At 42.1% G+C, this 25641-nt stretch overlaps 1 protein-coding gene across 3 annotated transcripts in view; it reads right to left on the bottom strand.

The window, feature by feature from the left end:
- Positions 1-25641, bottom strand: part of LSM14A (LSM14A mRNA processing body assembly factor) — a 40328-nt gene that overhangs the window by 6399 nt on the left and 8288 nt on the right. Inside the window, exons 2-9 of one of the 3 annotated variants that reach the window (XM_006130563.4) lie at positions 16724-16887; positions 14360-14492; positions 11679-11798; positions 7189-7365; positions 6781-6846; positions 5972-6151; positions 2609-2780; positions 1684-1912 (exon numbers count right to left, since the gene is read on the bottom strand). In XM_006130563.4, coding sequence (XP_006130625.1) covers positions 1684-1912; positions 2609-2780; positions 5972-6151; positions 6781-6846; positions 7189-7365; positions 11679-11798; positions 14360-14492; positions 16724-16887 — 1241 coding nt within the window. Of the gene's footprint in view, positions 1-1683; positions 1913-2608; positions 2781-5971; positions 6152-6780; positions 6847-7188; positions 7366-11678; positions 11802-14359; positions 14493-16723; positions 16888-25641 lie in introns of all 3 variants that reach the window. The other 2 variants (XM_006130562.4, XM_075940087.1) reach the window with 2 other exon arrangements.

The following is a 25641-nucleotide window of genomic DNA, read 5'->3' on the forward strand; positions in this document are numbered from 1 at the left end:
CAGCAGGCTTCCCGCAGTGCTGAAAAAAAATCACCAGTGCCATGCGAGGCAGTGGAGCCATAGCTGGTGCCTGAGGCCAACCCACTGGTGCTGGGTAGAGCCTGCATCAAAGCTTCTAGTGCCGATGCCATCAAGGCTGGAGCCAACTCTGCTGCTGCTGTCAGAGGGAAGATGCTGCACCTCAAATGGGGCTATCAGTTCAAGGAGGTCCCACGCAGCCTCAAACATGTGCGGCTTGGAGGAAAGGTTAAAGTCCACCATACCATCACCAGAACCTGGGAATCCACCAACAGTGGAATCAACAGACCCACCCATGTGGCTGGAGTCAATGGTGTTGTGGCTGAAGCACTCAGCCCTGAGAGGGTGTGTGCAGGTGTAGGCTGACTCCAGGGCCTTACTAGATCTCCTGGAATAGGATCATCCTCAGTCCTTTCCCCTCTTCTTGTGCAGCACTGGGAAATGGGACCAGTGCTGAGAGGACAAACCTGTTTTCTGCACCAGGGAATGGCATGCTGCGCACCAAGGCTGTCAGTGGCTGTCTGAGGCCTATGTGCCAGCTCCACAAAGATCAGTTTAAGGCACTGACCCTCTCTTTTAGTCCACAGCCTAAACCCTCTGCAGATATTGCACTTATCTGGCAGGTAAGACACTTCAAGATGGTGCTGTGAGGATCTCTTTGCCACACTTTGCACATTGACTGAAACCCTGAGGCTGCTGCATGCCCCAGGAGCATAAATAAATTAAAAAAAAAAAGATAAGGGGGAACCTCCCCCCAATTAACTAGTAACAAACTAATCTACAATGACAACTAAAAATGCTAAGCTAGGGACTAACTACTTGTGAAGCAAAAACCACCATTACTGATGGAAAGAAGGAACTGAAGCGGAAGTATATATGCGACACAGCAAGGTGTTACAAGGGATGCCACATCCAACCTGATGGGTACCACTAGAGAAAGCTCTTCCAATGACCGTGCACATGGCAAACACACACACATATAGGAATGCACATGAACAATCAAACTGCATGTTTCTCCATCAAAAAAAGTATAAGAACTACGGAATAGGGATGAAAAGCGTAGCTGAGTTGACTACTTGCTTCTCCCCCCCCGCTTTCCGCCCAACACCCTTGCTTCCTTTATATGAGAGGCAGCAGAGGAAGGGGGGAGAGCAGGAGTTGCAGTGGCTTGTAAATGTAGTAAAAGCCACCCAGGACTGAAGCTCGCATTGGGTCCCAGACCTACTCCTGCTGTGGCTCTGCAGTTTAAATGTAGCATCCCTGGCTCCTATTACATTTAAACTGCAAAGCTGCAGTGGCCCCTCACTGACTAATCATGTACTCGATACAATTTGTATCAAGTACATGATTGGTCATTTACTTGCTACTTAACATCCTTACTCTGGAAATAATTTTCAAGTCTAATTTGTTTTGTTTACTGTGAAAGGTTTAAAAATGGATAATGAATCCTGCATTAAAAGGAGTTCAAGAAATGATAGCAATTCTCTTCAAATCCTTACATTTTCAGAATACTGTCAAGAAATACTCCACTCCAACTAACTATGAACCCAAAAAGGGTACTGGGTCAGGTCCTTAAGTCCTTACTGCTGATGTAACTAAGAAAATAAATTAAAAAAAACTTCAAATTTTACTAAAGACATTCTGTTAATACAAGTATGTTATTACCCTATATTCAAAGTCAGCAAACTCCCTGCCTCCACGACCACCTCTGAAACCACCACGATATCCTCGAGGGGCATTGAAGCCACCTCTTCCACCTCCACGTCCTCTGCCACCACGGAAACCAATTCCTCCTCTACCTCGGTAGCCTCCACGACCACGATTTGGACGCAGTGGTATTCCGAAAGTCTCTGCATTTAGCCTCCTTTCTTCAGCCCAGGTTGGTCTACGTTCTCTATTTAACAAACAAACAAACAAACCAAAAAAAAAAAAAAGTAAGTCTTCTAAAATAAGTCTAAACTTTGTTTGAAACAGCTTAGTGAGGAAGCCTGTCCAGCAGCACCACAAAAAGGAATGTTTTAATGTAGTTTTAGATATACTGTAACACTGCACTGAATTTCACTATGAAGGAATGCAACCTTATGTACTCTACATTCTGCATGAATATAAAGGCTCTGATGATTCAAACAGGAAATTGAGAAAACCAGTACTGGAAAGCTTGAAATTAGTCCTCAGTTTTCTATTTTCTCTATCCAAAACAGTACTCTAACCCCGCCGTCAGCTTGCGCTCCTGGTCCCTTGCAGTGCTCTGCAGCTGCCCTGCCTCTTCCACCAAATGCCTCTTCATCCCCACTCCTTCCCTTCCTCTCCCCTCCCTGAAGCTTGACCACAACAAACGCTCGGGTGGGGGTGGGGGTGGGGGTGGGGGGGGAGGGGAGAGAAGAATTGCTGAGCACAGGGCCCAGTTTTTCCCTGTGAGTGTTCTAGCCTGGGAGCACACACAGGGATGCCAGACCAAAGATGTTGCCAAAGTACTGTATAGAAGTCCGGACTATAGAGATAGACCCTGTTTAAAAAATAATGCTGATGCACTAAACCATAAAATAGACAGGCACTGAGGAGAATAATGGCTTCCCATTGTAGCCCATACCTATTATCATCACAAGAAATGTTATCAAAAAAGGATTTGGTTTTGTCATAGTAGCAGTTGGGTCCAAGAGGATCTTCTTCATCAGCATTCCCTTCACTGTTTTGGGTGTCAACACCCGAATCACCTTTATCTTCCCCATTTACAGGCTTCTCTGGTTTCTCAAGTTTGTCTTCTAGAAAAAAAAAAATAATAATCAGACTTCCTACTTTCTAACAAAAGTTCACAAAAAAGCCTAATGTGACAAAAATCTAACTTAAAAATAAAAACTTATTTTTTTTAAATACAAAATCTCCTATAGCCTAAACTTAAGTGGAAGAGTGTTCAAAATAATTTGACTTTCGTATGGTTCCCAAAAGAAAACATATAGCAGTTAGTTATGATTCATAATTTAGAGGAAAAACCTGTGGAAGGTCTGAATATCCAATTGTAAATTGTCACAAGTGCTAACATCTATTGACTAGACCGTCTAAATTAGGGTGTATGTTGCTGTCCAATGGACTGAGGTCCTCTTGATTTTTTGCAGATTCAGTAAAGTGGTATTAGAAGAGTCAGGAATATCATTTTACAGTTATGGATAAGTGTTTTATACTTAAGTGTGTGAATTTATTAGGTTTTTATAAACTAATGATCTGCATTATTTACCATACATGAACAGAAAATGTAAGGTTCAGTAAAAAGATGTGTTAACTGGCACTAACAACCAGAAAGCTCTATTAACTGACATTTTTTGTATCCCCCAATATAAATTACTAATCTAGTAACAGACAAGTATACTGCCCAGGAAATTATGTAGTTCCACACTATGCATTCTGTACTCCACTTTTATACAAAAGAGACAGAAGACAAACAAGGAAGCTGGTATCAGGGATTTATTCAAAAAAGTAGCTTCCATGTGTATCATTACCAACAGTCCAATCTCCAACAACTTCTACATCTACAATAATTGATGTTGATAATGATGATCCTGAGGCACTGCAAGATCTTGTTGTGAAGCAAAGACAACAAAATGATGTTCAATATAGTTTTAAGCGTTAGGTGTACTTTAGGGATCTGCATGTATACTGTGCACTGCTCATAGTGATTCGCAGTGACACAAGGTAAACTTGACCTTTATATGCCTAAGTACTTTAAGTAACCATTTTGAAGTGCAGTACTACTACACTGCTGAGTAACTGCACACTTTTTTTAATCCATTTTATTATATTCCAACTCTTTAAAAATTGGTATTCTATTAGTAAGCATTAGGAACATTAGATAACGTTTATTTCAGTAACTGTGTTGTCACAAAAAATGTTATCAGTTACACATAATTACTAAAAATACTCCTGGAATTGGGCTGGCACAGAGGCAGCAGCATCCCCTGTCTGCGGGAGCTCAAGTACTCCCAAGACATAGGCTGCAGCAAGCCCTCCCTGATAAGAGGAGCAGTAGCGTGGGAGGATGGAAGGGCAGGTGGCTCTGTATGAGCCGATATATGCAGGGAGCGGCCTTGAAAGCCAGCCTTTCATGTGTACAAGCTCCTGCCTGCCCGCCCCTCTCACCCTCCACGCTGCTGCCTCTCTTTCAGAGGCAGCAGAGACGGGGGGGGGGGGGGGGGGAGAGAGAGAGAGAGAGAGAGAGAGAAGAGACACAGGTGGCTCCCACCTCCTCCTGCGCTGCTGCCTTTGATAGAGGTGCAACAGCATGGAGGGTGACAGGGGAGGCAGGAAACCAGCACTCAAGGGGAGCTGGCTTAAAAACTGGCTCCCGCTGCCTCTGATAGAGGCAGCAAGGGGATGCGTGCATGTAGTTGTTTGGATTAACCGATAAGCCCTAGTAAGTATTAGGGATGTAAACGAGTAGTTGAGTTGACTACTCTAATTCTTCCCCCGCCCTCCAATGCCTCTGTATCAGAGGCAGTAAGGGAAACAGGGGAGAGGAGAAGCAGGAGCCAGTATTAATGTGCAATACGCACGCACACACGCATAGAGTATACATAACATTAATACAATGTGAGTTGGTAGATACGGATACACTCCCTTCTCAGGAGTGTCCTCTTTTTTGAAAGTTAAATATAGTAACCCTAACCAGAACCCCTCATTATCCAGTATGCCAGATAATAAAACCTATAAAGATGCATCAGTCTCAGACATGTATCTTAGTCATAGCTTTGTTGCACAACCTGTATCCTAATGAGAATAAAGGGAACTTATCCAGACTATGGAAAATTGAGGTTCCTAAGTTTCCAGTAGACACAGACCAATAGGAGAAAAAGAGTGAACACATTTAAGGACACGTGCAGAATGAAGCAGTGGGCAGAATATTATGAAAAGTGGATGCCCGATGCCCAGGATGGGAAAATTAAGCTCCCTATGAGAGACTCTATTGATGATTAAACTATGAGAGGACTATATTTAACTTGTGCATAGGTCTGTATAAAATATCTACATGCATGTATAACCAGAACTTTTTAACAAAACATATAAAAGTCTACACCATTAAGAAGGAACTAAGGGGACTTGGGTCATCCAGGACCTTTATTCTTGCACTATGATCACAAAGAACCAGAGGGTAGCCAGTGCTGAGCCAACGGATACCACATTGGGAAAAAACTGTCCAGTGGCAGTGCTTGGGATGCACATGAGGGTCACCAGCACCAGAAACGTGGCCCTTCCCCCAAGCCACTCCTTTCCATCTTTACCCATCACTTGTCTTTACAGCCTCTTGTAAAACCGGTGCAACCATGATACCCTGTGGTTCTCTCCTTTTCCGGCACTCTTGGTGTAAATCACTTAACAGTGGAATGAACATGCGCAGTCACTCAAAGAAAACCTACTCCTCTAGGAGGAGAAAGGTGAAGAACAAAATACACTAGCAGAGGAAAAAAAGACCATGAACTCTGCAGTGAAAAATTTTGCCCCAAATTTTCGTTTTGATATCTAGTGGATTACTGAGTTAAATGAAGTGAAATACATTAAAAAAAATTCTAGACTTGGGAGCATAATCCATTAATTCCCCCTCATCCAGAACTCAAATATTTACCGCTTTTTCCTATTGGGAAAGGCTGCTCAAACATTTCTAGAAAATATACCTGCTATAGTTAAGCAGCACAACGTTGTGTATTTTAAACTTCAGAATTCTTTTAAAACCCCAGCCTAAAATACTGAACCAAATAGTTTAGAAGTCTTTCAAGCCATTAATATGTTTGGAAATAAACCTGTTGAGTTTTTGACATGGTACCTATTTTCCATCAATTTCTAGAAAGCAACGGTTTTCTATGATATGGACTATAAAGAAATTTTCCCCAAACAATCTTTGCTTTATTAAGTCATGCCACCTATTTCTTATTTTCCCACATTGACATTGAAAACAGAAATGAATTACCTTTTAATTTAAGTTTATTATGAAATTCTCTATCAATTTCGTCCTTGTTAAATTGTGCATTTGCACTTTCAAAGTCAAAGTCCTTCTCAAATTTCATTGGGCCGTCCCGCCTAATACCAAATCGTCCTCTGCCGCCACGGTGACCCCCACGGCTTCTTCGTGCTGAAGGTCCACCTGGAGCTGCGAGAATTCAGGATTTGAAGATATTCAAACTAAGCATGCCCTGTGTGACAAGTCTGTATGCCCTGTGTGACAAGTCTGTACCTCATGCATCAACTTCCTACATCTCTCGTGAGTAATATCTTAAATTCACCTTTATACTACAGTAGAAGAGAAGTTAAGCATTCCATGAGGATGTTTAATTATCTTGTTTACACAACTATTCAAGTGAGGAAAGACTCCATAAAAAGAAATGTTTTGAATGTTAATATGTTTATAACATTTAATTTTTTGACAACTTCTACAATGAATGAGGGTTGCTTTTACAACAATATTCAAATCGCTATTTAATGCATTGCCTTCAGGCAAATGTGTCTCCTTTATGCATGATTTTTGCTCATGGTATCCCATTTGAGCACTAACTGTTGCCATCTACACGAAATGACAACTTCCCTGCTCTATAACTGCAGCTCAAATTTGCACAGTTGTTATAATCCATAAAAGTTTAGAGAAAAGTTTCCTGTCACTTTTCTAAAATATAAAGGGAGTAGTTATGATTTTTGTAGTATTTTCAATTTAGTTAATTTTAAGGCATTAATAGCATCTCATAAAACAATAGTAAGGTTTTTCTCAAAACAACTTTAATTTACCAATTTGTCGCTTGTTTTCATTTCTGAATTGCTCATTTTCGGATCTTGAAACCTTGTGTGCTTCAGCTAAAATAGGAAAATGTAAATGAGCAAGTCATATCTTTTTGTCATTCTCCTATACAACGCTATGTTGTGTAGAATTTCAAAATCAGACAGGTGATAAAGCTATTCTAAATGTTATAGAAATTTATCCATCTTACTGATGGAAATAGGTTTCTTAAATTAAGAGAAATTAAAAAAGCTAGAGTTACTGTAATTCACTGAGTAAAAGCTAAGATTTCAGATCTCTGTTGGCACATCAACTACCATTATGCAGTATTTTGCTAAAAACCTCCTTAAAAAGGAATCCATAGATCATACAAAGGAGAAAGCAGAAGACAAATAAAAATAAAATTTCTTAAGTTCTACCTCGTCTGTGCTCCTGATTCTCTAAAGATTTTTGGCTACCAGATGTCAAAGGTCTGGTTGGTACTGGACTCCTCCTCCCAACAGGTGCTGGAGCAGGTAAATGGGATGAAGCTGTTTGTACTGCTTGTTCCATGGTTGGGCTTTTTCTCAAATGGTCTATCTGAGGACTTGAACGACCTACAAAAATGTAACCAGGAGATATTTTCTTATCTACAAATTTTATTTGTTACTCTTTAGTCAACCAATCCAGACTGAAGGTTATCTGCCTTACCAGTCAAGATAGCTGTGTCCAAAGAGGAAATAAATATTTCTGCACCCTCAGATCCACTAATCCAGACTGAAGAGACATATAGCAATTCCCCTTCCCCTAGTCTAAAAAGAAAAAAAATGGGTAGGGCAATTAATTCCTACCAAGCCAGCCTTGAGTGTCCAGCTATGGAATGGAATTTTTTGATGTTTGAGTGGTCGGAAGCACTACAAATACTCTTCCCTTGTCATTTCTGGGAAGACTGAATAGAAGGTAACTGTCCCCAATAGCATTGCTGAATCTAGCTATAGAATTTAGTGTAGTGCGGACTGAATGTTCTACCAATTAATGAACAGCAATAGCTAATTCCAACTATAATGCAGATAGACAAACTTTGTAAGCTTCTTCATTGAGTTCTTCTATTTATGCACTTAAGTCACGATTTGTACCACATCTGCTACTGCAGCCCTAGGCATCTCCTCAACAGAAACTGCAAAATTGCATATGTGGTATGACAAATTCTGCTAGAAAAAGAAAAAAAAAAATCACGTGTGATTTAGATTACAAGAGATTAAACAGAGAATTAATTCTTTGCATCCCCCGACTCACTTTTTAAAAATGAGCCTAGGCCTAGGATCTGAATCAACAATCAAGCATTCCAAAACAGGTGCCAAAAGTCCTGCTAATGCCAAACTGGAAGGTTTAGGCAGGTAAAACCTTCAACCCAAGCCTACACAAGTTTAAATATATCCATATAAAAGACCCACACTACTTTAATAGTTAAGTCTGAATGTTCAATGTACTTTTCCAGTTATTGCAGAATTATTTATATTTAATAACACAACTTTGGTAACCGATTCTATTACATATCCTGTAAAGAAGGATCTGTTAGTCTTGGACCACAATGTTAGTTTAAACCCTTACCAGGCAGAAAAAAGTTTTTACATGCTGCAAGATTACATAGTTCTATATACTACTTTAAGCTCTACTATGAAGTAGGACCTAAGGGAAACAAAATGAAGACCAATGTTAAAAAAAGACTATTTAGTTTCTTCTCATCCTCACTGCAGTACCACCATTAATAAAGGATACAACTTTTTCTTTTTAAGGCTATATCTACTAGGGATATAAAATCCTGTTTAATTGGTTAAACACAGTTCTGGGCTAGTGCGGCCCCTGCACAGGCTGGGAGCCAGTGGTGCTAGAGCAACCCTGTGGCTGGGCTGCAGGCAGGGAGCTGCTCTCAGGATACTGATTAACTCTTACCCATTAACAGGTGATGCTTACTGGTTAACTTTTTAATAGGTAACCCAGTCACATCCTTAATACCTACATTGAGAAGATTTGGCAACAAAATTGCTGTCAAAATGTAAAGGTCACCAAAAGCGAAAACTGGTCACACCCGTTTCTCTTCCTCCCACTGACTTTATGGCCAGACTGCTAGCACCCCACAGTGCAGTGTTGCAGGAAGGCAGAGCTGATCTCTGTGCTTTTTAGGATTCCCTTGTAGCTTTGTGAGTTCTCTGTGTTGAGGAATGTCAAAGCAGCACAGCAGTCAATTCCAGCCTTCTCCCTACAGCAGCAGCCTCCCTGCCATTGTGTTCCTGTGTTCCCAGAACAGAGGCATTCCAATGATTTGCTTTTTTCCCCCCCCAAACAGAGCAGCTAACTGAGCTGTCAGATACTTTGAAGCTTTGAAAGAGGAGGGGCACATGCCTGCAGGGCACCATAGATCACAAAACACTCAGCACAGCCAGCAGGACAAGCATTGAGGGATACTGGTGGAAGCCAGTTCTCTGGACAAAAACAGCAGAGTCCACATTGGATTTTTGTCAACAATAAAGGGAGGGGAGGGAGAAGACAAAAGTCTCACAGGGCTGGAAGTTGTGTGAGACTAAAACTGGGTGTTTTTCCTGACCAAAAGTTGCATTGCAGTCTAAATGCTCTCACTGTTTTGTCTTCAAAAGGCAGTTTTTGATGACAAAATGTGCCAGTGTAGACAAGCCCTTAGTATGCCAGAAGGATTTGGCCAGGCAATGTAGGTTATTGTTGGATTCAATGGCTTAATCCCCACAAAGCAGATGTTGTAAGAGACATGAGATAAAATTCTTCCACTTTACTCCATACTTATAAGCCTAAGATGGAGTATTATGTTCTGGATGGCACATTTCAAGAAAGATGCGGGCAAACTGGACAAAGTCCAGAGAGCAACAAACATGATTAAAGGTCTTTAAAAAAAACCACACCAAACACCACACAACCAACCCATGACCTATGAGGAAAGATTAAAAGAACTGAGTTTTAGTCTGGAGAAGAGAAGAATGGAGGCGTGGGCATACCAGTTTTCAAGTATGTAAAAGGTTGTTCCGGGAAAAATGGTGAAAAATTATTTGCATTAAGACCAGGACAAGTAGTATTGGGCTTAAACTGCAGCAAGGGTGGTTTAGGTTAGACATTACAAAAGTGTCTAGTCAGGGTAACTAAGTATTTGAACAAAACCGCCTAAGGGTATGGAATCTCTATCATTGGAAGTTTTTAACAACATATTAAACAAACACCATCAGAAATGATTTAGTTAATATTATGTAGTCTTGCTTTGAATGTAGGGGACCAACTGGACTAGATAACCAATTGAAATCCTTCCCAATCCTACATTTCTATGATTCTATCTTTGGAATGTGGTAATGATACTAACAATAGGCCTAATACTCCAAGGATACCAAGAAAAGCATAACAAAGGAATAAAGGTTTCACAATAGGATCAAAAAGCTCTTTAGAAGTACAGGCAGTCCCCGACTTACGCGGATCCGACTTATGTCGGATCCGCACTTTCGAACAGGGCTTTTCTCGCCCCAGAGCTAACGGGCGGCGGGTCGCCACCCGTGTCCTTGGGGGCAAGAAAAGCTTCTCCCGGTCTCCCTAGTCTGCTGGGGGAGTCCAGCAAAGCCACTGGACCCCCCCAGCAGACCAGGGGCACCCGAGCAAAGCCGCCCAGGCGGTGGGAGTCCTGCTGCCTGGGCGGCTTTGCTCGTTTGCCCCGGAGCAAAGCCGCCCAGGCAACGGGACTCCCGCCACCTGGGAGGCTTTGCTCCTGTCCCCCTGGTCTGCTGGGGGGGGGGGGGGGGGGGGGGGCAGCAAAGCCACTGGACCCCTCCCAGCAGACAGGGACACCCGAGCAAAGCCGCCGCCTGGGCGGCTTTGCTCCCAGGCAAACGAGCAGTTTTGCTCCCCGTCTCCCTGGTCTGCAGGGAGACGGGGAGCAAAGCCTTGGAGCATGCCCACAGCGGGACAGCCCGGGCACGCTTGGGCTGTCCCGCTTCGGGCATGCTCCATGGCTTTGCTTCTGTCCCCCTGGTCTGCTGGGGGTGGGAGGGTGCAGCTAGTGCTCCCCCACCCCCCAGCAGACCAGGCTTTTCTTGCCTATCCCTGGGGTAGAGCAGCTGGGGATTGCCGTGTTGGTCCTGCAGCACCGCTCCGGACCAACCCGGCAGCACCCCAGCTGCTCTGGCCCCAAGCATCCTGATTCAGCTGCTGCTGGTCAGTTTCAGCAGCAGCTGAATCAGGACCCTGGGGCAGAGCAGCTGGGGTGCTGCTGGGTTGCTCCAGTAGCGCCACTCCTCGAATAAGGCTTCCTGGAATAAGCCGCTGATCAGTTTCAGCAGTAGCTGACTTGGGGACGCCTGGGTTTCTTAAGTCAGAACTGGCATCCAGATTCAGCCGCGGTTGAAACTGATCAGTTTCAGCAGCGGCTGACGCCAGTTCCGACTCTCATACAGATTCAACTTAAGAACAAACCTACAGTCCCTATCTTGTACGTAACCCGGGGACTGCCTGTACCTCATATGTAAAACTCATATGTATCAGAGAACTTATGTTTATCATGATATTTATGAAATTAATCAGGGACTACTCTAATAATAACTATGAAATCTGACGTTAGCTATATTCAGTGTTTATTTTAACAATTTGAACTAAGCAGTTTAAACTTGTTTTTGTTGAAGAAAAATCTCTGAGAGGTGACCAGTGCTATAAGTACAACATAACTACATGCAATACAACAAGCTAAGGAACAAAGACAACACCCTTTTCTTGCTGATTTTAGTTAAGGACACTTATGAACATATTCTAGCTGTCATGATTAATGAACAATTACAATTTCATTAATTCCATTTTAACTGGGGCTAATGTCAATAACTCCTAAGGGGAGTAAGAATCATCAATTAGGCACTCAAGATTATCTTACCTTGAGATAGCTGTGTTTTTAGCGATCTCGCATCTGTTGTAAAGGCCGAACCAACTGCACTGCTTTGAGATAAGCTAGCACTAGCTGAAGTTTCTGTTCCAAAAGATGTCAAGGAACCTCCTGCTTTGAAGAAAATAAGAGAGCTGTAAAGATTTAAAATTCGGTTTCAATGATTCTACTATGTGGGTATATCATGTAACTTTTAGTAGGACTAGTCAATTAGTTGTCAGTGCTTTCTTAATCATTCTAAAATACTGAAATAGACAACATACACTTTAAAAAAAATCTCTTCAACTGGTAATTACATGACTTCATGCCTGACCAAATCTACACAGCTTTGGAGAACTAACAAAATGATGATTTAGTAACAAATTGCAATGAAATCTCATCATGAGGAGATGACCTTGCAGCAAGTTCTAAAAAGCTAAGTAATCCTACTGACATAGAATTGTGATACTAGGACAGTAAGCAACAGTGACAGAAGCTTGGCAGATAACGAAGTAAGTTGTAACTCAATATTTCTCTCACCAATAGTCAAAACTCCCAAGTTCTACTAATGACAGACCCTGTGTTCCCAGAAGTTAACATTCTCCAACAGTCTCCCAATCTATAAATGGTCATTCTATAAGTGACTTCAAGAAAAGTCGAAGCACAATTTTACCTTGAGACATTACAGATTAAAATACTCAAATTCATACAAATGTCAGTAGTCCCATTTGCAAAAGTGAAAGGGTACGTTAAAATTATCAACTTATCTTTTTTTACTCTTATTGGTCCCATGGAGTAAAAGTAACTAAGGGAGAAATCTGGAGTTAATTTTCTTTAATGTAAAAAGAACAAACTAAATTGTAACAGATGCATCTTTTAAAACCTATGCAAAGCAATGAGGTTGCAAAGATGCTGCAAAGGTGCAACTAAAGAGTTAAATTTACCACCTAAACCTTTATGTCTGATGGTAAACTGTACTGGAACAAACCTCTTTAGGAGATTGTGAAATGTACGGATATCAACTACGTGAGACACAGAACCATGACCAGAGTCCTACTGTACATTTCATATGGGTGCTTTTTCAACACACATAAAAACGTGTAGAATGGGTGTTAACTAGCAAGTCTGATTGTAAAAAGCCCTAAAATGATTTTTTAAAGCATGTGCAGTGAAGGGGTAATAAGAAAACCTAAGAGAAAGATGCACCCCCATGCCCTATCCCACTTAGTTTTCAGTAAACCAGTTTTCACACTGAGGGCAACCAAAAGTATATTTTCCTATCCCACTAAGAAAGATATACTAGATGTTAGATAGCATGTATGTGGTTGCATGACTATTCAATTACGTTTTCAGCAGTTACACATCTATTAAATTGTCCCTGGGGTCACGGCCGGCAGCCATTGTGCTCCGGTCCCATTACTGGGAAGCCCCGTCACTCCGCGCTGCTGCCTCAAATACAGAAACAGCAATGTGGGGTGGCAGGCAGGAGCTGGTCCGGGAGGAAAGCTGGTTTAAAAACCAGCTTCCTGCACAAACTGACTCCCACCTGCCACCCTATGTATCACAGGCAGCAAGGGGGGAGATTACATGTAGTCAACAAGATTAACCAATAAGCCTAGGTTTATCAGTTAATCATGTAGTCATCTACACATTAGCATCCCTAAGATACACATCAGTTTGCTCAAACCCCAATACAGCAAGACATCATCCACAAAACACATTCTGGATCATTAACACGGTTGCCTCTTAATTTTAGTTTCTTTCAGTAATCCAAATCAAAATTTGTAGATGAAAAATTGTAAATATGCAAGTTATGTTAAATTATGCTTCTGTTGTACACAGACCTTCTGGGTCACCACTGCACATCACAGTTAGTCCTATATATTGAATCTACAGCAGCACAACTACACTGGCGGCTAAAATCCCAGCATACACAAGGGCTTGCTCGCTACATATGCAGATTTTAGGATCCATTGAGACCAAGTACTCAACTTTTCAAGATGAACTGCAAAGGATTTTAAAAAATTGTGCTTGTGTCATTTTTACTTGTTTGCAATGTATGAATCAGGAATAGAAGGAATGCTTCCCTAAAGTCTATGTTCATACGTAGAGAGGGCATTAGAAATATTATCTATAGTTTCCCTACTCTTACTAGAGGACATTGGTGGGGAAGGAATTTATCTCAGAGTGGTGAAATACTACAAGTTGAAATACTACAGTGGTGAAATACTCCATGGTGCAGAACCATCCATCATCCAGAATTCTTTTAGTCAGTCAGATGTCCACTTTTTATGGGTGTGGACAAGTTTCCTATGGTCCCATAAAGTTTGTTTATAATTGCCAGTCCTAGCTCTCAATCTGTGCTGCTATTTAGCTCTAATGTACTCCTAAAAATCCTCTAATAGCCTAATAAGCAGTGGAAGTACTGGTAATGCTGCTAGGCAATATTGACCTCCCATGGTCCTGAAAATTCTTGGGTTCAGAACCCGTCAGGTACTGATAGTGCCAGACTAGAGAAGATCAACCAGTAGCTCCAATATCTCAACTGAAAAGGTTAGCTAAAGGGTCCGAGTGATACTTAAATCACATATATGGATTTGGCAAAGGATAAAACATTATGCACTAGTTACTTCTATATATTTTCTGCATTTTAATTTTACAGGAAAATACAAAATATTTAAAAGTTAACATACCAACTCCAACAGCGCCAAACTGCTGCCCCACTAATGGACTTGGACTAAACTGACTGTATGCTGGCATCCTGCCAAAAGGACCATAGGACCCCACAGATTGGAATGAAGAAGTAGAAGATGATCCTAGTGAAGACTGAAGAAAATCATATTGATAGAATTTAGAGAATACAATACTCTTCTGAAAAGCAAGACAGAGAAAATGTAAAGGGGACTAAATTGCTCACCACTGAACAACCATGCTGTATATTAATTTATAAAAATACGAAACCTTACTACTTATAAAAGGAATACACATTGTTTAATATATATATTTCACATTGACAAATATGGGAAACAGTAAAGAAAACCTCAAAATACTTAAGTATTTGGATTATTCCACATTGGAATTATCCAAATAAGCACAAAGGCAAAATTTTTGCAAACATACATACAATTTGGGGTGCTATTTCAATCACAGAATTCAAAACATTCCATATTTTCTTAAAGCCTTAATTTCTGGACTCGTTTCATTACAAAAGAATCTCAGCTTTCCTTAAAAATAATTCTCAAGGTTACAAAAACTTTGAAAGTGTGACTTGTATATCCGTGGGGTGGGGGTGTGTGTGTGTCTCTTACACTGCAATAACTAACTCATGGCACAGTCTCAGAGCCTAGTCAGTTGACTCAGCTTATACTGTGGGACTACAAAATTGCAGTGTATGCATTTGGACTAGGGCTCCAGCTGAGCCCTAACTGCCTACAATGCTATTTAATAAGGGTGAGCCTATATTAACTAACCCAGTCTAGATGTACCTATGCCAGGGTCTTATTGCAATGCAGATGTACCTTAAAGCTAAGAAACTAGAAAGAAGATACCCAAAATGCACTTTAAAAAACACACTAATGTTTTTAAAGGCGTCCAACATTTACAATACTGCACTCTGAGCTTTTGAAATCTTGCAGAAGTGCTCATGTCAGTTCAGTGCTCTGCTAAATGTGTTTATTACCTATGATATTTAGCAAGGTCTTTATGGGAGAACTGTTGCTTCTGGGCTCGTATGTGAAAATTAAGAATGTTCCATTCAACACAAGGACAATTAACCAAATTTAGTTGCCCACTCTGAATTCCCCACCCATTACTATCAGAATGGCTATTCTAGAACATCCCAACAACTATTAAGGCAAAGGATGTACGCACAGCATTGCATGTTAGGAGAGATTTGTGACACCAAGGGAGACTAGGGATGTCAACATGCAGATGAATACAATTAACCATCTTTTTGACTACATGCACTCCCCCCATCCCCTTGCTACCTCTGTATCAGAGACAGCAGGGGAGGAGAAGGGGAGACAGCAGCTGGTGCTCATGGGGCGCCAGCTTTTAAGCTGACTCCCCAAAAGCACCAGATCCTCAGAGCCACCTGTCCCCCCTCTCCAGTGCTGCCACATCTGATAGAGAGGCAGCAGCATGAAGGGTGAAAGGGGCAGTTGGGAGCTGGTTACATGCGAGAAGCTGGCTTTCAAGCCAGCTCCCTGTGCATATCGGCTCACGCAAGCTGCTTGCGCCTCTGTAAGAGGCAGCAGGGATAGGGGGACAGGTGAGAGCAGATACAAGTGGGGAGCCAACTTTTAAGCTGGCTCTTCTCACATGCTGCCTCGGTGGATCTGCCCTCCCCCATTGCTATCTCCCATACAGGCAGCCGGGGGTGAGGGGCGTGGAAGGGAGGGAGAGAGAGAGAGAGTAGGAAGAACAACCGATAGAAGCTGCTCTGCAGCAGCATCCCGTCTGCTGCGGGCCCAGGCTTGCAACAGACAGACTGCTCGTGGGATGCCAGGGCAGCTCCTGTCTGCAGGGAACTGTGGCCCCCTGTGGAAAGGGCTGCTGCTACCCCATACTGCTGTCCTGTATCAGAGGCAACAGTGTGGGGCGACAGGTGGGAGCCAGTCTGCATGGGGAGCTGATTTTTAAATTGGCTCCCCTTCAGACCGGCTTTCACCTGCCATTCCACGCTGCTGTTTCTGATAGAGGCAGCAGTGTGGGATGGCAGGGGACTCCCCGGGAACCCCCAACTGCCGACCTACCCCTGGGGACTATCAAAGAGTTATATAACCACAAAAAATTGATGCAATTACACGACTATTCAATCAATCACTATCTAACATCCCTAATGGAGACTGTAAGACTGTGTGTCTGGAGAGGAGTGGAGCATTAATTGCCACAATCATTGAAAGCAAGTCTGGCTCCAAAAGAACAATTCTACAATTTTAGAATGCCCAGATTTTGATATTATGTGGTTCACAACACAAGGTAGTATGAACATTTTAGTCTGCAACATATTTAGGGAAGCTCAATTGTAGATTGCAACAAATAAATCTAAACTTTACCTGTACGATAGCAGGATCCTGGGGCAGAGAACACTGTGGCTTTGGTGGCTCACAAACAGTAAGGTCTTTAATATCACTGCCACGGAATATAATATACTCAAAGACTTCATCACGAGGTGGTATAGGCCGATCCGTGGGCCTATCTTCTGTACCAAAGGAACGTACTGCAAGAGAGAAGGGTGAGCATGTCAAGAGAATAAGAGTTTTATGTGCATTTCAGAAACCACAATTTTATGAGATTTTTACACCCATTCTGACCAGGGAAAAGGGAAAATTTGTTTTACAAAGGATACACCCTGTTTCACAAAGGGTACACCTACTACAGAGCTCTTCTGGGATACCAGAGGTATATCCAGGGAATGCATCTGCTTTTCAAAAAAAAATTCGGAAAAGCAGATGCTTTTTTTCAGCATCTCTGTAAACACCGTTTTACGAGGAAGAAGGGATGTTCTGAAAGAGGTCCGCCCCCCCCCAACATTTGGCCCTGTGTAGAAGGGCCAAATGTCGTAAAAGCCTTTAGAAAGAAAAGCGGAACACACACATGCAAATCGCTGTTTGCAATTTGCATATTTTTCTGATTTTTTTTGTAGTGAAGATGTAGCCTAAGTTTCACCTCCCTATAGAAATTACACCCCTAAAACAAAGAAAGTAGTATTTAATATTCACTAGGGGACATTGTTTGTTGCCAACACACCACAACCCCTTACAAATAATACAAGAATCAAATTGTTTATGCCCTGCAAAATATCCCACATTAGTCAGAACACAAAATATCTTTGCCATGTTCCACTTAGAGCCAGGCCATTTTTATCATTTGTTAACTGAATACAGGCAGTCCCCGAGTTACGTGGATCCGACTTATGTCGGATCCGCAGTTACGAACGGGGCTTTTCTCGCCCCGGAGGACGGGAGCGGCGGGAAGCCCAGATGAGCCGCAGTCCCGCCGCCCGCGATCTCCGGGGCGAGAAAAGCTGCTCCCCGTCTCCTTGTTCTGCTGGTCAGACCAGGGAGACAGGGAGCAAAGCCTCAGAGGACGCCCGCAGCGGGACAGCCCAGGCGCGCCGCGGCTGTCCTGCTGCGGGCAGCTTCCGAGGCTTTGCTCCCCATCTCCCTGGTCTACTGGGGAGGAGGGAGGGGGACGGCGCAGCTAGTGCCCCCTCCCCCCCAGCAGACCAGGCTTTTCTGCCCACGACGCCTGGGGTAGAGCAGCTGGGGCGCTGCTGGGTTGGTCCGCAGCGCCGCTCCTCAGCGCTACTGGACCAACCCGTCAGCACCCCAGCTGCTCTGCCCCAGGCGTCCTGATTCAGCCGCTGCTGGTCAGTTTCAGCAGCGGCTGAATCAGGACGCCTGGGGCAGAGCAGCTTGGGTGCTGCTGGGTTGCTCCAGTAGCGCCGCTCCTCGGCACTACTGGAGCAACCCAGCAGCACCCAAGCTGCTCTGCCCCAGGCGTCCCCAAGTCAGCAGCTGCTGAAACTGACCAGCGGCTGACTACAGGAAGCCCGAGGCAGAGTTGCTCTGCCCCCGGCTTCCTGGAATCAGCCGCTTATCAGTTTCAGCAGCAGCTGACTTGGGGATGCCTGGGGTTCTTAAGTTGAATCTGTATGTAAGTCAGAACTGGCATCCAGATTCAGCCGCTGTTGAAACCGATCAGTTTCAGCAGCGGCTGAATCTGGACACCAGTTCCGACTCACATACAGATTCAACTTAACAAACCTACAGTCCCTATCTTGTAATTAACCCGGGGACTGCCTGTAACGCGTTATTCAATCTGGCATTAGCTACAAAACTGTTCAGAGAAAAGCCACAAGTGATACACTCTTAGACTGACAAAACTAGGTTTATGACAAATATAACTACAAAGGTTCCTTTTAAAATTTTAGAAAAAGGAAAAAACATGCTGAAAAATAGACGAGTCAGACTGACCATTTCTTGAAAGTAAATACCACTAATATTTTTATAAAGACAGACAACTGGACAAGACATCCTAGGGAAATGGTCCTGTTCTCAGAGACCTGATTTACATTCTGGCCATGACATATGTTGATTATTGATTAATAGAATAGCAAATTAAATTATGCCCTCTTACTCAAAGCTCTGTAAAAAGGAGATGAAAAGTAAGCATCTAGAAGAGATGCAACACATTATTTGCCTTGTACATGAAGGAACTGACTCTAAACTCATACTAATTTAAATTTAGATTAGACTATACATGAATTCATTAGGTCAGCACTGTCTTCATAAATGTTATGTTTTGCGCAACAATAACACATTTGGTATCACTGTAATGTTAGTGTAAAGATTAGATTTTACATACCTAACTGAAGTCTAAACATTTTACAAGCAATTACTGCATTATCATTCAGCTTCCTATTGGGTCCCTAGATTCACCATGCATAAGCACCACCACCAAAATTCTTTCTCCATCCAATCTCTCCCTGTATATATAGGCCCAGGAGGCATCTCAGATAGGTCTTCTTGGAAAGTAAAATAATTCTAGTAAGTTGTAAAAGCAAAACCATGCCACTCCAGAACCTATGCTTTTTAGTATATTCACTAAATTATTTGTTTCACCCAAATTTGCATGGACCTGAAATAAGGTTCACTGTTATGAAATTCCTAGAAGTTTTATTTTAAAAAATGGTTAACACCTAAGTTCCCTGTAAGTTGCACATCTGCCCACTGGCAGCTCCTGCCCTCTGCCTTGGAGCTGCTCCTGAGCTGTTCCTGCTTGCCATGCAGAGATGGGGCGAAGGGGGTCACCATCTTTACTATTACAGACATAGTTGCTCACAGTTATTTTGAAATAAATTACCAAAACTGAAAATGGTGCGACTAGTGTTATTTTGACAAATACAGACATTTGCAGAATTTCATATTTTGGCACAGAATTCCTCCAAGAGTAAAAAAGACTGCAGCTGGTATCAAGTTTAAATTCGTCTCAGTTTTTGTATCAGTCAACAACTAACTGATCCTGTCCATTTCTAGGCATCACACTGCTCTTAAATAACACTGAAGTTGAGGAAATAGTGAAAGGCCTGAAACAGAATTGAATCACTAGTCACATTCCATCAACTACTTGATTAATCAGCTGATACTAACATCCCTATTAATATGGATAAATTTCAACAATTATGACAGCACTGAAGATCAAAAGATCAAACAATATTCCATTCCACTTCAAAAGTGGAAATTTAATTAATGACACATTTGAGTCATCTACTAGGGATGTTAAAATGAATTCAAGAAAAAAACGTAACTGCTGAAAATTTCAGTAGTTACATGCAACAGGGAGCTGGTATGCAGGGAGAGCCAGCTTTTAAGTTGCCTCCAGCACACAGCAGCTCATCTTCTCCCCTCTGAGGCAGCAGCGGGGGTGGGGGAAGGGAACAGGTGCAACGGGAGCTGGTTTTTAAGCAGGATCCCCAAGCAAACTGGGAACCTGCAAGTAACCATGTACACAGTTCCACTTCCCTATCATCTACCTTTTGCTAAGTTAGTTTAAAAAAAAAAGCCCACAAATGAAACAAAAAAATCCTTAGTTCATCTTCGTTCTCTAGGCCTTCCTCATGTGTAAAATGAGTACATGAATCCTAGAGTAGGAGCTGGCAAACTCTATGCCCTAAAAATAGAGAGATGTCTGTAAAAGTTTGTTTCCTGTGCAAGTTGCAATGTTCCTTCAGTATCTCATTTCCTAAAATTGCTGGATGTCAGATAGCTCTATTTTGCAGATAGGATTTCCACACTACAGAAAGTGTTTGCTTTTCAATATTTGTAACTAACTTCGATAGTAAAATTAATAGGAACTACTAATCAATGTAGTATCAAAAATTCATTCTCACAGATCATCCTTGCAGAAGTCTTAACTCTCAACTCGTGACCAGCATTTTCATGGTAAACTTGTGAATAAAGATTATGATTTAACTGAAGAAACAAAAACAAAATAAGTTGGGTTGTGAGGGAGAAAATACTTATTCAAGCATCAATAATTGTAGTAAGCAGGGATTACTTTCAGTCACTTGACTGTCTTGTACTCCAGGCCCTTAGCCTCTGCATTTTCTGAAGTCCATTGGGGGCACGCCGAAGTCAAGATGCAGGGGAGAATAATTCCTTTGCTCCCATCTCACCATCAGGTGAGAATGGTAAAGCCTCAGCCTGTTTCTGCTGGGGAAACATGCAGAAGCCACAATGCAGGCATAAATTGTGGCAGGGAAGGCACATAAGAGAGAGGGAGTGGAGCAGATCACAGACAGAGAATAGATGAGTGAGGATTAGTATCCTATCCTGGAACTTTGAACTCTATTGTATCAAAGACTTTCTTTCTGACCTTGGAAAAGTAAGCGTCAGTTCCTCAGACTCCCATTCCTCTCTGTAGCACAAGACTCCTAGTACTTCCCTACTTGATGAGTGCTGTGGTAAACTACATTTGGATACTGGGGCCATAGAGTTAAATCAATTTATGCAGAGAAAAACATGGGGAATGACAAACATGCAAAAGTTAACGTCAAAACTGAGACAATAGCCCAAGTACAAATTCAAGCTTTGATCCATTCTCTGCATAACCAAGACTTCTCTAAATCCTATTCCTTCCATCGTTAGCTAGTCTCAGGTTAACCCCAAACCAGCATCCACACACCTGCATCAATGGATAACTATGCAGGGTATTTTTGGTGAGAGGCTGACAGGATAATTAAAAGAGCACAGACTGCCTCAAGTTAAAAAAAAATAATTAAGATACAAGACTAAAGATCTGATATGCAATCCAGAATTGAAAAGAATTATTTCTTATAGTATGATTATAATCTAGCTACTCCGCAGACATTTTTAAACAGTGATATTAACTGTGCAATCTGTGTTTGGTATTCAAGTGCTTTTTGTGTTGCTGGCACAAATACAACACCACTCCATTAGTCCGGCATCCAATGCTCCAGCACTCCTGATGGTCCGGCACCATCAGGAACCCGGAAGTGCTGGGGCAGCTGGTCAGGCTTCCCACATTCAGACGCTGCTGAAACTGACCAGCAGCTGAATCGGGGAAGCCGGGAGCAAAGCAGGTGGGGTGCTGCCGGGTTGGTCCCGTAGTGCTGCCCCTCAGGGCTGCGGGACCAACCCAGAAGCACCCCAGCTGCTCTGCTGCAGGCATCCCTGATTCAGCTGCTGCTGAAACTGACCAGTAGCGGCTGAATTAGGGACACCTGGGGAAGAGCCGGACTATCAGAAGGGGGGGGCTATGAGGAGTCTGGGGTGGAATCCCCTCCCACCCCACTCCAGACCCCTCATAGCCCCCCCCCCCCTTCCGATAGTCTGGCATATCTGATAATCCGGCACCCCCTGGGTCCTAAAGGTTCTGGATTATCAGAAGTTTACTGTATAAGGAAATTATGGCTCCAGCTAAGATTAACTATGACAGCAGTGATAGCTGAAGAGAAGAGGGCATCTCTCTTATCCTTGGCTACAAATAATCACTTAAGTCCCTACCCCAATGTCAGTTGGATATAATCACCATCCAGCAACCAAGAACCACCAGATGGCAAAATGGCAGAAATACAGAAGTATTTTGGAGTACAGGAGAGAGTATTTCTTTGCTGTTAAAGAATAGATATGTAGTTTTAAACCCAATTTAAGCTTGACTATATAATACATGGTAAATTTAGTGCATTTGTTTTAAAATATAAATGATCACATGATCCATTTATAAAACCTACTTAATCGCTAAAAATATAGTAACAGCCATACTAGATCAGACCAATTGTCCTTCTCACCCAATATCCTGTCTTCCAACAATGGCCAATGCCATTTGTTTCAGAGGGAAAGTATAGAACATGTAACCATTAAGTGATCCATCCCCTGCCACCTATTCCCAGCTTCTGTCTGCCAGAAGCTAAAGACACTCAAGAGCAGGGCTTGACAAATAATGCAATCTACTCACCCGTAGATTGCAACCCGGAAGAGCCGGGTTCGGGTGATCTGTGCATGCACAGACGATCTGCGCATGCGTAGATCGCTGGACAGCGCAGCTGGCGAGCAGGGCTCACTGCGGTTCGACGAGCCCTGCTCAAGAGAATGGCTTTACATTCCTGTCCACCCTGCCTAATAGCTATTGATGGACCTATCCTTCATAAACTTACCTTTTTTTTTTTTTTAAACTATTGTAGTCCTGGCCTTCACATCATCATCCAGGAAAGAGTTCCACAGATTGACCATACATTGCATGAAGAAATACTTCGTTTTGTTAGTCTTAAGCCTGCTGATGATTAATTTCATTTGATGACCACTAAGTTCTTGTATTATGAGAAGGAGTAAATAGCACTTCTTTATTCACTTTCTTCACACCAGTCATGATTTTATAGACCTCTATTACATCCTCTTTTCCAAACTGCAGTCCCAATCTTATTAATTTCCCATCACATGAAAGCTGTTACACACCCCGAACAATTTCTCTGTGCTGTTTCTAATACATCTTTTTTGAGATGGGACAGTCACACTGCACACAGTGTAAAAGATGTGGGCATACTAAGGATTTCTATAGAGGCAATATGATATTTTCTATCTGGTTTATCCCTTTCTTAAAAAAGCTAACAAAGTTAAGAATCATTGACTGCCACTGCAAATTGAGTGGCTGTTTTCAGAGAACTATCCATGATGACTTCAAGATCTCATGTTAACAGCTATCTTTGATCCCATCGTTAATGATGGGTAGACTGGATTGTTATCTAACGTGCATTACTTTGCATTTATCAACACTGAATTTTAAGTCTGTCATTCACTTGCCCCCGACACCCAATTTTGAAAACCCTCTTTGTAATTCTTCTGTCTACTTTGGACTTAACTATATCGAGTAACTGTGTATCAACTGCAATTTTTGCCAATACTTTTTACCCCCTTTTCCAGATAATTTATGAATGTGTTAAACAATACTGGTCTCAGTACAGACCTGTGACAACACTATTTATAGAATGGAGAGAGGATCATTTATTCCTACCCTTGGTTTCAGATCTTTTAACCCGTTACTGATCTATGAGGACTGCTGATTTTATCCCATGACAGTTTATGAGCCTTTGGTGAAAGTTATGAAAATCTAAGGCTTTCTGAAAATGTAAGTACACTATATACATTGGCTTACCCATGTGCACATTCTTGTTGAACCCTTCAAAGAATTCTAGCAGATTACTGAGAATTTCCCTTACAAAAACCATGTTATTCTTCCCCAACAAATAGTGTTCCTGTGTGTCCAATAATTCTGTTCTTCATGGTTTCAACTAGATTACCTAGTACTGAAGTTAGGATTACCAGCCTGTACTTGCCAGGACTGCCTCTGTAGTCTTTTTAAAAAAAAAATTAGCCTCACATTATCTTGTTCCCACAACATCTGGTAGAAAAGCAGACAAACAATAGATTACATAGCACAGTTAGTAGTTCAATTTCACATCCAAGTTCCTTCAAAACTTTTCAATGAACACCTGGTCCTAGTGACCTATTGCTGTTTATCAATTTGTTCTGGAATCTCCTTTAATGATACTTCAATCTGGGACAGTGCCTCAGATGTGTCACTTTAAAGAAAATGGCTCCGGTTTAGAAATCTCACTCTCATCCTCAGCCATAAAGATTCATGCAAAGAACTCAGTTTCTCTGCAACAGACTCCTTTCCCTGAGCTCTCCTTTAGTATCTTGATCATGCAGTATTCCCCAATGGTTGTTTAACAGGATTCCTGCTTCTGACGTAATTTCCAATTTTTGAAGTTGCTTTGAGTCTTTGGGTAGCCTAGTATTTTTGGCCGCCCTAATTACATTTTAAAATGTCACTTGCCAGAGTTTATTCTCCTTTTCGTTTTCCACAATAGCATTTAACTTAAATTTTTGAAGGATGCCTTTTTGGCTCTCACTTTTTACTATGTTTTTAGTCATGATGGCACTTTTTTGCCCCTCTATGCTTTTTTAATTTGAGATACACAGGGAGATTACTGAGTGGGAATGGGGGGGTGGCGGGGGGAGAGAGTGAGGAGGAGGAGAGGAGAGAACAAACAACACCAAGATGAGGCACTTTCAAGTCAGCTGCATCTTGGCAGGCCATCTCTGACTGCTTGGCAATGTCATTAAGGCAATACTCCCATCACCAAACCGGAAATTTTGCCAAGCTTATGTGGAAGGCTTTGGTCAAGTTCAGATCAGGAAAACCGCCTTAAGGAACCTGTGCATTACAAGGGCGTAAGATCTGGTGGAAGGAAGAGGGAGTCAGAAAGCAGAACATAGGAGACAGAACCTTTCAGAAGCTGCACACGGTCTTGCTGGGCTCGGAAGCAGATTAGAGGTAGTGATGTCTAGGCACCTTGCACCCTCTCTTGATAGGAATGTCCACAAAGTATAGGGGAGAGAACCAAGGATGTCTGTTCATCCCCACCTCTTGAATGCATCCTGCCTTCTGCTTTACCCAGTGTTGCTTATGTAGCAGCACTCTCTCCTGAGCCACATGGCAGAGAACATGCATGAAACATGAATCTGAGGGTAAAGGAGCATGCAGCAAAAAAATTGGTGCACACAGAAATAAAACATTCACTATTTGCTGCCACGAAGTGAGGATTGTATGATGTTCTTGTCTTTACAAGATTATCAAGTTTTTATGCAACCAAACCAAACTGTTTGTGAAAAAAACAGTGCAGATCTGTATTTTTACAACTTGATTTCATTATGTTGCATTGCGTTTATTTTTTTTTTAAATATCTTAGTTTCCTTTCTAATAGGGGGCTTTTCTGTCATTTCTACAAATAAAAAAATGAATAGTGAACAATGGTTAAAACCATGAGTCAGTGTCACTTGACTTCAACTCTAATAGTTAAGAATGTGAACATTTTGAACTGCATAAAAAGTGTCTCTAACGCAGCTCAAGATTATCTTGATTTTATCAGAATAAGGCTGACTTGTCT

The sequence above is a fragment of the Pelodiscus sinensis genome, chromosome 12 (assembly GCF_049634645.1).
Source record: "Pelodiscus sinensis isolate JC-2024 chromosome 12, ASM4963464v1, whole genome shotgun sequence".
NCBI classification, from domain to species: domain Eukaryota; kingdom Metazoa; phylum Chordata; order Testudines; family Trionychidae; genus Pelodiscus; species Pelodiscus sinensis.